Raw genomic sequence first — 13,276 nt, 5'->3', positions numbered from 1 at the left:
GGTACATGTATCACATTGGAACAACCGAAATAAAATGTTCAAACGTTCGTAATTTAATTTAAAAAACCTACCTGTTACCAACGGTTCGTCTAAAATTGTGAGCCATATGCTTGTGACTATTACAGCGCCATCTATCACAAAGCGAAAAAAGTGGTCCAACTAAAACATTCATATTTTTTTGCATACTACATGAATATGTAATATAAAATGGGGGTTCTTATTTTAAAAAAAACGCAGTTGATATCCGTTTGACCTATGGCTGTACCATCTAGCGGGCCAACCATAGCGCCATGTGGTTTCCCCCTTCAAGCTAGACAAGTTTCGCACTTTGTAGTTTTTTCGTTTGACGCTTATTTGGTGAGATGTTTGGCCCGTTCACGATCAATGGACCACCCTGTGTATGGACCAGCGGAAAAATGCTCCTATCGGAGCACAGAAAGTGCGAATACGTTCTTGCTCATTTAAAAGTCTTTGACTGAACGGTGGGGTACCGAGTGACCCATTTTATCTTCCTCAGTACCCTTAAAAATTTTCCCAAAATTTTTTAGAAAAGCAGCTCACCACCCTCACCACAAACACCCGTAGGTTCCCCTAGCCGTAACTCACACCCACTAGCCCATCCACTCCCAGCTGCACTTTCGTATTCACTCATTCAGTCCACCTCATTGGGTTAGTGGTGTTTAACGTCCCGTCGACAACGAGGTCATTAGAGACGGAGCGCAAGCTCGGGTTAGGGAAGGATGGGGAAGGAAATGGGCCGTGCCCTTTCAAAGGAACCATCCCTGCATTTGCCTGAAACGATTTAGGGAAATCACGGAAAACCTAAATCAGGATGGGTTGAGACGGGATTGAACCGTCGTCCTCCCGAATGCGAGTCCAGTGTGCTAACCACTCCGCCACCTCGTTCGGTCCACCTCATTGCCATTATCCCTCTGCCTCCTGCGTCACATCTACAGCCCCCTTCGTTCTGTCTAGTGGCTAGCGCTCTGTATCACGGGGTTCCGTGTTCGATTCCCGACCGGATCGGGGATTTTCTCCGCAGGTGTCTGTGTTGTCCTCTTTATTTCATCATCATTCGAGAAAGCGGTGAGACTGGACAGTGCAAATGATTGGGAATTTGTACGGGCGCTGATAACCATGCAGTTGAGCACCACACAAACCAAATATCATCCTTCGTTCTGTCCTACTACTGCAGTTTCCTCTGTCACTGCCTTCCTCTTGCTGTCTCTTACTGCTAATATCTCATTCCTTCCTTCCTACTGCTGCTGTCTCTTCTCACTGTCACTATGTCTCTCTTTCTCGTTCTCGTTGTCATTGGCTCTCACGCACTTCCATTTTCTCTTTCTCTTTATTCCTCTCCCCTCCCCTCCCCTCCCCCCCCCCCCCCCTTCTGGCACTGTCTGCTTCACTCTAGCGCAGTTCTGTCACTGTCCACTATTGTCTCCTGCCACTGTGTCCCCCTCTTTCTCTCACATTGCCGTGGTCTCCTTCGTTCTTTCTATAACGTAACAACTTGCAACATCCCCAAAGAAAAATTAAGAATGACAGTGGTGGTAAACCTTTATGTTATTTGATTTTCAAACAGCTGAGCAAAACTGAACATACATTTCTCTCGTTACTTATTCTGATCAACACTAAACTGACACACACTATTTTTAGCGCAACGCAATCTGACTTTCAATAATCCCCACAAAAGAATGGCCCTGACTAACAATAACCTATACTTTCCATCAGTCACTTACCTCACAAAAACCTTCGTTACTCGAACTACTGCTGAAACGTCCCCTTACAACAATTATACACGACTGTGCTTAAACTGACACACAATAATTTTAGCGCAACGCAATCTGACTATCAAAAATCCCTACAAAAGAATGGCCCAGACAAACAATAAACTATACCTTTCACAAATCACTTACCTCACAAAAATCTTCGTTACTCGAACTACTGCAATACAGCGAGCGCCACTACTGCCAGCTAAATAAAAGATTCAAACTACAGAAGGCACTAACTACTGATAGGCATAGTTAGCAATTGAAAGATGATAATAGAGAACAAACAATGTATTTACCTTAACAGTCATAATATATATAGTAGTTCATAATATCCAGTATTACAAATTATCAAAACTCCGCCATCTCTCTCCCCACATCCACCACTGCTGGCGGCTCACCTCCAACTGCGCAACGCTACGCGCTGTTCACATCCAGCTGCCGCTGCCCAACACTACAATGGCAGACAACAATGCAAACTAGCCACAGACTGCACACAGCACAGCCAGTGATTTTCTTACAGAGAGCGCTACGTGAGGTTGCCAATAAGAAAACCTAAACAGCCTACTTACACTGCAATACAGCGAGCGCCAATACTGCCAGCTAAATAAAAGATTCAAACTACTGAAGGCACTAACTACTGATAGGCATAATTAGCAAATGATAGATTTTGGTAGAGAACAATCAATGTATTTACCCTAATAGTGTTCAAAACTCATATGTATATCAGTTCATGACATTCAGTCTTACAAATTTCCATCTCTCTTCCCACATCCACCACTGCTGGCGGCTCACCTCCTACTGAACAACGCTACGCGCTGTTCTCATCCAACTGCCCAACACTACAATAGCAAATATTCCAAGAATGCCAACCAACCACAGACTGCACACAGCACAGTCAGTGATTTTCGTACAGAGCGGTACGTGGTGTTACCGACATAAAAACCTAAACAGCCTACATACAAATTGTCTACTATCTTCCAGTATATATTACTTTTTTGTCTCATTGCCACTGCCACTGTCTTCTTCTCTCTTAGTATAAAAACCGCGATTATGTTCTCAGGCCAAAATATTTGGGGAAATTTTAAAGCTGCTGAAGGTAGAATGAGACAGCTTCTTTTCAGTCAGAGCCCTCTAAATAAACGGGAAAGTATTCGCGTATTTTGTGCTCCGATAGAAGCAGGACGTGTGACTCAGATGAAAAGAAATCTATGGGCCAGTACTATTTACATAGGTTACTTATGCGAAATTGAAGTAACGCAAAATTCATTTTACACCTCAGACCGAGTTTTACGTTCAAAAAAATTTGGACGTGCTTCAGTATTACAAAACGGAGTTCCCAGATCATATCTGAGACACTTTACTGCATATTTCTCCGTGCTACATTGCTTTCCCCTCACGCCGGATTTTACATGTACAAATTGCGTAACTTCGAAGCGTGGTATCTTGGAAACCAATGAAGATATGGAAAAAATTTTCCAAGTAGTTAGAGATCGGGGTCTTAGGAATATATCGTATAAATCAAAGCCTTTTGCCACTCATAGCAAGCTTGGGACCCTCGGCTGGGTTTTCATGCGCTGGTGACGGCGAAAATGTGAAAAAAGACACTTTTCTGGAGTTTACCAAGGAATCCCACAGACAGAACCACCCAAGCACGACTTAACGACCTGCCCCCACAGCTCTATTTTCGTCAGTACTTGTACAGCAGTGCTAGTCCTGCAAGCTTCGCAGGGGAGCTTCTGTGAAGTTTTGATGTAGGAAATGAGTCGTGTTGGGTAACTCAAGCGGTAGAGCATTTGTCCCCGAAACGTGTAGTTCCCGGTTTCGATTCCCGGTCAGTCACACAGTTTTAAATACGCCGTGGAGATTCAAATCAGGGCACACTCCGCTGCAGAGTGAATATATCATTCAAGTTTTATAGCCTCTAGGGATGAGCGGCCTCTGGAAGTGTCATTCTGGAGCCGGGCAGCCCTCGGGGCAGTATAAAGGGAGTCGTAAGTCCTGTGGGGTCCATTATGTAACTAGAGTTATTGTTTAAGAAAGGAGGGGGACTTGGCGAGGGCTAATAAGACAACTCGTAACCCCCTATCCCCGATTGTACAAAGAATCGAACACACATGCATAAAACAGCTAAGAACGTCTGATTAGTTTACAAACGAGTTAATGTCTTTAATATTTGACGTTCAGCACGTAAAACCTTTATTGTTGAAGACACTGTGTTAGTTTCTCACGCATCTCAATGTTTGTGACCTCGGATCTCCTCAACTACGTAGCGTACAATAATAAAATTTTGCAGGTACTGTCACTGGTGTATGTGCATCCTGTCTCCAAAATCTGTTACTAATAGTTATCAGTAGTAAAGTCATAAATTATAACGTGTTTACTGATACTGCAGTTTTACTCCGCGAACAGAGAAAAATGCAGTAAACTATAAGCTTCTTTGCTTTCATTATTTTGTGGCTGTGTCAGCGAAAACTTTTGAAATGGGTTGAAATTTTGTGTATTGCTTGCTGAACGTCCCTAAGTGCTCCTATTCTCAATTACTGGAAGAATATAGTCTGCGTAATTTGCGGGCTGTGATTTACCCTGCTTCAAGAGATATACGCGGTTTGTAATTGTAATACCTACATTATTGTCTTAATTGCTTAAAGTAAGATTATACCTGAAACTTCCTGGCAGATTAAAACTGTGTGCCGGACCGAGACTCGAACTAAGGACCTTTGCTCCACTGCAGAGTGAAATTCTCATTCTGGAAACATCCCCCAGGCTGTGGCTAAGCCATGTCTCCGCAATATCCTTTCTTTCAGGAGTGCTAGTTCTGCAAGGTTCGCAGGAGAGCTTCTGTAAACTTTGGAAGGTAGGAGACAAGATACTGGCAGAAGTGAAGCTGTGAGGACGGGGCGTGAGTCGTGCTTGGGTAGCTCAGTTGGTAGAGCACTTGCCCGCTAAAGGCAAAGGTCCCGAGTTCGAGTCTCGGTCCAGCACACAGTTTTAATCTGCCAGGAAGTTTCATATCAGCGCACACTCCGCTGCAGAGTGAAATTCTCATTCTAAGCTTATACCTGTTAATGAGTAGATGGCAACAGGATTTTAAAGCTGTAATACGCTAGTCATGGACGCCACTCCTCTTAGACCACCGCATTCATGTCATTTCCCAGAACACAAAGCTGGGTGGCAGCTCGCACTCAACAGTGAAACTTGGACAATTTTATTCCTCATTAATAGAGGGAGTTTCTCCCACTTGTCGCCTTCATCCCATCTCTGAACAACAGTCTGATATTCATTAGCCTATATTTACATTTGAAATTAATATTTTAGTAGGAAATGGACACTTACAGCAGCGGTCGTAATGTCTGATTCGTCAATGTAAAGTATGTTTGATCTCGTTGTGATTCAGCGCTTCTTTAGGTAAAGCGTATCTTCCCACAGTGTTACTTGACATTGTCATTCAGGCTCTGGAAGACAACGTGCTACAACGTGGGAGAAAGAGACGTAATGATGTCGGATAAGAGACTCCGGACGTAAAGTCATGTCACGATTTTGTCCACATCATATAGTTCGGTCGTGCATTGAGCTACAAGACACAAATCGATTGGTGGAGAGGTGCAAGCGCGGCCATAGGAGCGCGTCCGTCCCGTCCCAGGGCAGCCAACATCAATTAGCCAGCGGGCACGTGACGCTGGCCGCTAATTAGAGACTGAGTCAACATTTCATGAGGCGGTAATGACCCGGGGCCGGCATTCCGACAAAGCGCTCAGCTCTCCCCAGGGAGTGGATAAGAGCGCCAACAGCAGCAGCACCCTGCCCCCCCCCCCCCCCCCCCCCCTCACCAGCCCTGTCCGTGGGGAGACGGGCCGCCGTGCTCGGCTGCGCGTTCACCGAGCGAGGGGTATGCAAGACACCATCCCAACAAGTGAGCGCAAAGATTGGGAACTTCAAGCAATCGAGAAGTCCACAGTCGAAAATAGCCTAGCTGCTGCAACCACCATATCCTTCAGCCAAGGAATTCTCGTTTCTCGGATTATCTTGCGTAGCTGCGTCCATAAAACAACGAGGGATTCCATGTCATCAGCTGCGCCTCCAGAAGAGCATACACTGAGAGCCGAAACATTGTGACCATTGCCTACGCGAAACTAATGGCATTGCGGGCACATGACACGGCAAAGGAAGTATACAGGATGATTCCGTGCTGATGTAGCAAACTTTCAGGGATGATAATGAAGGGTAAATGAATCAATCTGAGGAAAGAGACGTCGTCCAGAAACGGCTGAGTTATACGTTGTAAACGAAAATCATTCTGATACCGTTTCTGCTGCAAGTTCTGTGCTTTCCATAATGTGGGAGGAGGAAAAAGACCAAAAAGACGCGCTATTCGTCCACCAGACTCAGAGGGCCATAGACACGGGTTCCCAGCTAGATACCGTGTTTCTTGACTTCCGCAAGGCGTTTGATACAGTTCCCCACGGTCGTTTAATGAACAAAGTAAGAGCATATGGACTATCAGACCAATTGTGTGATTGGATTGAAGAGTTTTTAGATAACAGAACGTAGCATGTCATTCTCAATGGAGAGAAGTCTTCCGAAGTAAGAGTGATTTCAGGTGTACATCTACATCGAAATCTACATACTTACTCCGCAATCCACCATACGGTGCGTGGCGGAGGGTACCTCGTACCACAACTAGCATCTTCTCTTCCTGTTCCACTCCCAAACAAAACGAGGGAAAAATGACTGCCTATATGCCTCTTACGAGCCCTAATCTCTCCCCTCAGGGTAGTGTCGTAGAACCGTTGCTATTCACAATATATATAATTAACCTTGTGGATAACATCGGAAGTGCACTGAGACTTTTTGCGGATGATGCTGTAGTATATCGAGAGGTTGTAACAATGGAAAATTGTACTGAAATGCAGGTGGATCTGCAACGAATTGACGCATGGTGCAGGAAATGGCAACTGAATCTCAATGTAGACAAGTGTAATGTGCTGCAAATACATGGAAAGAAAGATCCTTTATCATTTAACTGCAATATAGCAGGTCAGCAACTGGAAGCAGTTAATTCCATAAATTATCTGGGAGTAGGCATTAGGAGTGATTTAAAATGGAATGACCATATAAAATTAATCGTCGGCAAAGCAGATGCCAGCCTGAGATTCATTGGAAGAATCCTAAGGAAACGCAGTCTGAAAACAAATGAAGTAGATTACAGTACACTTGTTCGCCCACTGCTTGAATACTGCTCACCGGTATGGGATCCATACCAGATAGGGTTGATAGAAGAGATAGAGAAAATCCAACGGAGAGCAGCGCGCTTCGTTACAGGATCATTTAGTAATCGCGAAAGCGTTACGGAGATGATAGATAAACTCCAGTGGAAGACTGTGCAAGAGAGACGCTCAGTAGCTCGGTACAGTCTTTTGTTGAAGTTTCGAGAACATACCTTCACCGAGGAGTCAAGCAGTATATCGCTCCCTCCTACGTATATCTCGCGAATAGACCATGAGGATAAAATCAGAGATTAGTGCCCACACAGGGGCATACCGACAATCTTTCTTTCCACGAACAATACGAGACTGGAATAGAAGGGAGAACCGATAGAGGTACACAAGGTACCCTCCGCCACACACAGTCAGGTGGTTTGCGGAATGTAGATGTAGATGTAGACCAAAAGAAGAAAAAATTGTTCCGTAAACATGGGCTCTACAAAGGATACGTTAAGAGCTAAGAGCACTTCTTCAGTAGAAGAAATGTATTTCACAGTAGCAAGATGAACAAATGCATTAGAGCCCACGTTTTCTTCTTATTTTAGTCCATACTACCTCTTGCCAGAATATGGAAAGCAAGGTGCTTGCAGTAGAAGAACGATTTTGGCGTATAGCTTGCGACATGATCGTTTCCGAACGGGGTTCCTTACATCAGACTGATACATTTACCTTCCTCCATCATTTCTGAAAGTCTATAACGTTATCACGAAATCACCATGTATAAACGAAGCAGAGATGAATGGGGTATCAATCTAGTGACGATACGGGCCGCAAATGCGGAAATCCACTGACATGAGCGACTTTGACAGAGGGAAGTTTAAAATCATTTCAACAAAACAACCTAGATAGCATATAAGCTGTACATATTATTCCACCTTGCGTCCAATTTCGGTCGCTTATAAGACCATCATCAGATTGTTTTTTTTTTTTTTTGTTTTTTTTTCATTGGTGACATCAGGAGACTGTGGCGTGGAGGAGGCCGTTCTCAAGACGTGTGTGGAACACTAAAACTGCAGTGAAACTGATTGTGTTTCCGTTAATACTGGTTATTTTCTATCTACAAGAAATCAGATATCATATCTCCGGAACCAGTTATTTTGAGATAATAAAACTGAAAATAAGTGCATTTTTTTTCTACAAACAAGAATCGCGGTAATTCGCTAAGGCAAGAATGTCTACTTTTGGTACCTTACATGTTAATTTTTGTATATTTCCAAAATCAATTACAAAAAAGCCCTAAGTACAGTTCACTAGCTGCAGCTCCAAAGTAATGGTTCAAATGGCTCTGAGCACTATGGGACTTAACTGCTGAGGTCATCAGTCCCCTAGAACTTAGAACTACTTAAACCTAACTAACTTAAGGACATCACACAAACTAACTTAAGGACATCACACACATCCATTCCCGAGGCAGGATTCGAACCTGCGACCGTAGCGGTCGCGCGGTTCCAGACTGTAGTGCCTAGAACCGCTCTGCCACCCCGGCCAGCTCCAAAGTAATCATCAGATATTTGTTTTCAGGTTCAAGGTTTGTTTAGTGAACGTAAGTTGTCGACCTGTTTCAGATCGCGGGGCACCGAGGCATGTTCTGCTATCATTGCCCGCCGTCGCTGCACCCTTCGAGCGCGCCACGGCTGCCAACCCTAGATTACCCCTTCACGCCGACGCATCCCTGTGAGTACCACGTCTGCTAGCCTGCTAGAGCTAGACAGCTGCATGCCAAATCGTAAGATATTTGGTTCAAAAATCACTTCCGCCCTACGGGCGCTATCGACTGATGAAATAACAGTCATAAATTTGGGAAGGTGAGTCAAATGATACACAGTGAATGTGAAAAAAGTGAAAAATGGAAATGTTATCTTTCAAAGTAGGGAGTACACACTTTCCAGAGAGCTGTTCGGATGTCCACATGGCGCAGATGCGCAATCATCAGCATAGACGCAGTGTGAAAATGTGAGACAAAGTATTCCAAAAGCTTAGCGCTCGATGGAATTATCCGTGTTGGGAACTGCTACAAGACACCCAAAAGCTAACAAATGCAAGACGAAATGATGACTGAAATGCAGGTGGGATAGACATGTTTGTAGTCGACGAATGCACGGTAGATGGGTCGCAAGGGATGAGAAACGATCCAGTCTTGGACTTAATGGAAATTGCATACTACTGAAGACTGTGGTTCCCGGGTAAGTCGAGAGTTGTTTTTAGAGTAGTGGGTATTAAATGACTTATTTTTACATGACTCTTTGGTGTCTGCAAATGTTTATTTTAATTTTTTTTATTTTATTGTATAATTTCGGCCTTAGTCCATTTACGAGTTCCCTTTTGAAAGCCTTTTTTTGTAAAACAATATCAGATCTTCACTACATCATTTTTGCTAAATGTGAAAGCAGTGACTAAACAGAATATAACTTACGCTAGACTTAATAGCTAACTTGTAGTACACCTGTTGTTATACTACTCAAACAGTTTCTATCTTAAATGATAATTAGCTGAAACCCTCAGCTGCCGACAGGTGTTGTTGTTTTACCTCGATGGGGTCAGCTGAAAATGTGTTCCCCGACCGGGACCCGAACCCGGGATCTCCGGCTTACATGGCAGACGTGTGCGCAAGTAATGAGTGGATGGGCAAATATCTGTTAGGTACATTACGTATGTAGATTGCGGACAGTTGGGAATGTGGGTCTCACGGGAAGCGTGCAACGGATAAGTCCCTTCAGTCGCGCTGTTCATCTGTGGCCTCGGTGGCTCAGATGAATAGGACGTCTGCCATGTAAGCAGGAGATCCCGGGTTCGAGTCCCGGTCGGGGCGCACATTTTCATCTATCCCCATCGAGGTATACCAACAACACCTGTCGGCAGCTGAGGGTTTCAACTAATTATCATTTACTCTAGAGGAGCTGCATGGTCACCAATGGTATCTGTTCTTTCGAGAACAGTTACTATCTTCATATATAGTTTCTATCTGTCACATGCCACTTTTACTGTTTATTTGTGCGACGGAATTTAAGCCTGTTGTTCGTATGATGAAATTTGACTGCAATGAAATGTTAGTAACTGAAGTTACAAGGTACACTATTTAATCTTGTACAATGAATTCCATAGTATTTATCTTCAAAGAATATTCCGATGTTTCTTCTACGTTTGGGGAAGTGTTCACTTACGCGCGCGATTAATGTTCTCTTGTCACCTGGAAGATGGTATAGGGACACGGTTACTGTATCGATCTTTTCTTGAGAATGACTCGTGGGAAACTGAATAAATAAGAGACCTACGATTAATCTCTTTTGAATTATAACTTACTGTTTCCAATTTGTTTGGGGCAGCCAACTGGTAACGTACAAGTCTGGCCCCGATTGCACCAAATTGTTTCGTGATGTTCAACATTTTAAGTCAAATACAAGTTTTTCGATATTTTTCATATGCTTTACTCACATCATCTTGCTTTCTCAGTATTCTATCTTTTCTGCATGCACTCCCACGAGTCCCGTTATCGTTCACACTAACGTACGACACATTCGGCATACTAAAGGCTGAAACTTCTTTATTTAAATGAGTGTGTCTGTACTTAAATTGCAGAATGACTGAGAAGATGAAACTTCTACATTATTTGATTCTGAAACAGCTGAGTAAAACAGAACGTACTGAGCCTACTTTCTCTTCACGTTTTCTTATCATGACAGCACGGACCCACAATATTCTAGCGCAACACAATGTGACAGCTGAAAAAAATTACAACCTGACTTCAAATAATTAATACAAAAGAACTTCCCTGAATAAGAAGCAATCCTGACAATAACCTATACATTTCATTAAGCACTTACCTCACAAAAATCTTCATTACGCGAACTACTGCAATACAGCGAGCGTCAATACTGCCAGTTAAATAAAAGATTCTAACAACTAAAGCCACTAACTACTAATAGGCATGTGGTTAGCAAAGGAAAGTTTTGTTGCAAACCAAATAATGTATTTTTTACCTTAATAATGTGACATCCAGTTCAAACACTAATAATAATAGTCATTGACATCCAGTACAAAGATATATAATCATGAATAATTTTCAGTCTCCAAGTCGGATACTTCCAGATCGTTAGCCTACGCTAACGCTTCATACCTCTACCCTCCATTCACAAAAGTGAACTTCAGGTTTCCACTGGGGAAAAATACTTCTGTTGCAACTAAGACACAGTAAAATTAAATGCACACAATTGTAGCCAGAGGGTCTGAAAGGGTTAACGATGCTTTCTCTCATTAAACTGCTTCGTAAACTTGGAGTTGATATCAGAGCGAATTAAATTATTACTTTATATGCACAAATTTTTCAATTAATGAAATGTGAGGTGACGTAGGTGGTTTCCGACGATATGGTCACATTACAGATTTACTGGGTATATTTGTTAGCTTTTTGACCATAAAAGATGTGCAATGACAAACATTTCCAACTGAGTGTATGGTGATACAAAGAACGTATCCTGACGGTCACTGAATATTTACAGACATGACACATGTCGTGAGTTTTCGATATACATCTGTTAGCGTACGTATAAGGCTTGGGGTAGTAAGTAAATTTAATGAAATTTCAATTACAGTAGTGTATAATCTACCAGTTACAACAAATTAATACAGTATCGTGATATTTTGCTTCTAAAAAGTAAGACAAAATCACTTAGGATCAAGCTGTTTATACCGTTGTGTGTGCTGCGTCTGCGTCACCACAATAACGCTGGCGAGCTCTAAGATACTGCAAGGATTCGTCGTAGGAAACTGGCAAAAAGTTTTTCAGGAATTTCTTCTTTCGCAACTCTTGCTGTTCATTTCAAACTCTTGTCGCACTGGTGTCTAAAACGATAGGAAATATCCACTTCCTCTAATACCTCATTAATTTATCTTTATGTATTTTTGTGGAAACTTCCATCGAGACTTTAACGCTAAAAGCTTTGCGTTTTGTCGCCTTTGAATGTACGACGGAAGTGGGAAGGCATCCCCGCATCTTCTTCAAAACGTGTGCTAAACGCCCTTCCAATTAAGCCAGTTCAAAAACTTTGTCTGTTTCCGTAACCGATTTCGCAAATACCTTATTCTGAATGTTTTATTTTTGCTGGCTGTATGTCATAATGTCTGTTGTGAGTTATTAAGTTTTGAAACTGGAGCTCACATCTGAGTTCTTGAAACACACTGCTGTCTTATGAGTGATTATAACTAAATATGGAAACGCGCTTGCCCATCCAAAGTTGTTTGTTCTAAAAGATTGCAAGGCCTATTACTTTTGCTGAAATAACGCCTCTCTGTAATAGCAGTATATTGAAATTACTTAGCTCCAGTTCAGTTTCTTACTTTTGCAACGGTAAGTTTGCTAAACTGTGGATCGCTGTGTAAAGTATGCCGGCTTTGTATCCCACGATGACATGACTTTTTGGATTAATACATGCGTAGTAATATTTTTATTTTTTCAAGCTTAAGTCTTCTGACTGGTTTGATGCGGCCCACCAAGAATTCCTCTCCTGTGCCAAACGTTTTATCTGAGGGTAACAATTGCAACCTACGTCCACAATTGTTTGCTGTATGTATTCCAGTGTCCGTCTTCATCTACTCTTGTTACCCTCTAGTACCATGGAAGTAATTCCTTGATGTCTTAACAGATATTCTACCAGCCTGTCCCTACTTCTTTTCAGTATTTTCCCTATATTCCTTTCCTCGCCAATTCTGCGCAGAACCTCCTCATTTCTTACCTTATCAGTCCACCTAATTCTCAACATTCCTCTGTACTAAGACATCTCAGTTCTCTTCGGATTTTCCCATAATCGACGATGTTTCACTACCGTACAATGCTGTGCTCCAAACGTACATTTTCAGTAATTTCTTCCTCAAATTAGGGTATATGTTAGATATTATTCGACTTGTCTTGGTCAGAAATGCCCTCTTTGCTTGTCAAGTCTGCTTTTTATGTCATCTTTTCTTCGTCCGTTATGGGTTATTTATTGCAGAATTCATCAACTCAGTCTATTCGTTATCACCAATTTTGATGTTAACTTTCTCGCTGCTCTCACTTCTGCTACTTTTCATTACTTTGGTCTTTTTCCGGTTTACTCTCAATCCATAGTCTGTATTCATTAGACTATTCATTCCATTCAATAGATACTGTAGTTCTTCAGTTTCAATGAGGACTGAAATGTCATGAGCGAAATTTATCATGGATAACCTTTCACCTTACATGTTAATCACACTCATGAACCTTTTTTT

The 13,276-nt window shown here is 42.4% G+C and overlaps 1 protein-coding gene across 1 annotated transcript in view; it reads left to right on the top strand.

Annotated features, from left to right (window-relative positions):
• The window catches only part of LOC126153166 (paired mesoderm homeobox protein 2B-like), a 296,092-nt gene that overhangs the window by 112,363 nt on the left and 170,453 nt on the right, over positions 1-13,276 (top strand). The window contains exon 2 of the mRNA XM_049916051.1: positions 8,602-8,710. Coding sequence (XP_049772008.1) covers positions 8,620-8,710 — 91 coding nt within the window. The 5' untranslated portion in view covers positions 8,602-8,619. The remainder of the gene's footprint in view (positions 1-8,601; positions 8,711-13,276) is intronic.

Source organism: Schistocerca cancellata, chromosome 2 (assembly GCF_023864275.1).
Source record: "Schistocerca cancellata isolate TAMUIC-IGC-003103 chromosome 2, iqSchCanc2.1, whole genome shotgun sequence".
Classification (NCBI taxonomy): domain Eukaryota; kingdom Metazoa; phylum Arthropoda; class Insecta; order Orthoptera; family Acrididae; genus Schistocerca; species Schistocerca cancellata.
The sequence above is the reverse complement of the archived record's forward strand: the minus strand, read 5'-3'. Positions and strand labels throughout refer to the sequence as shown.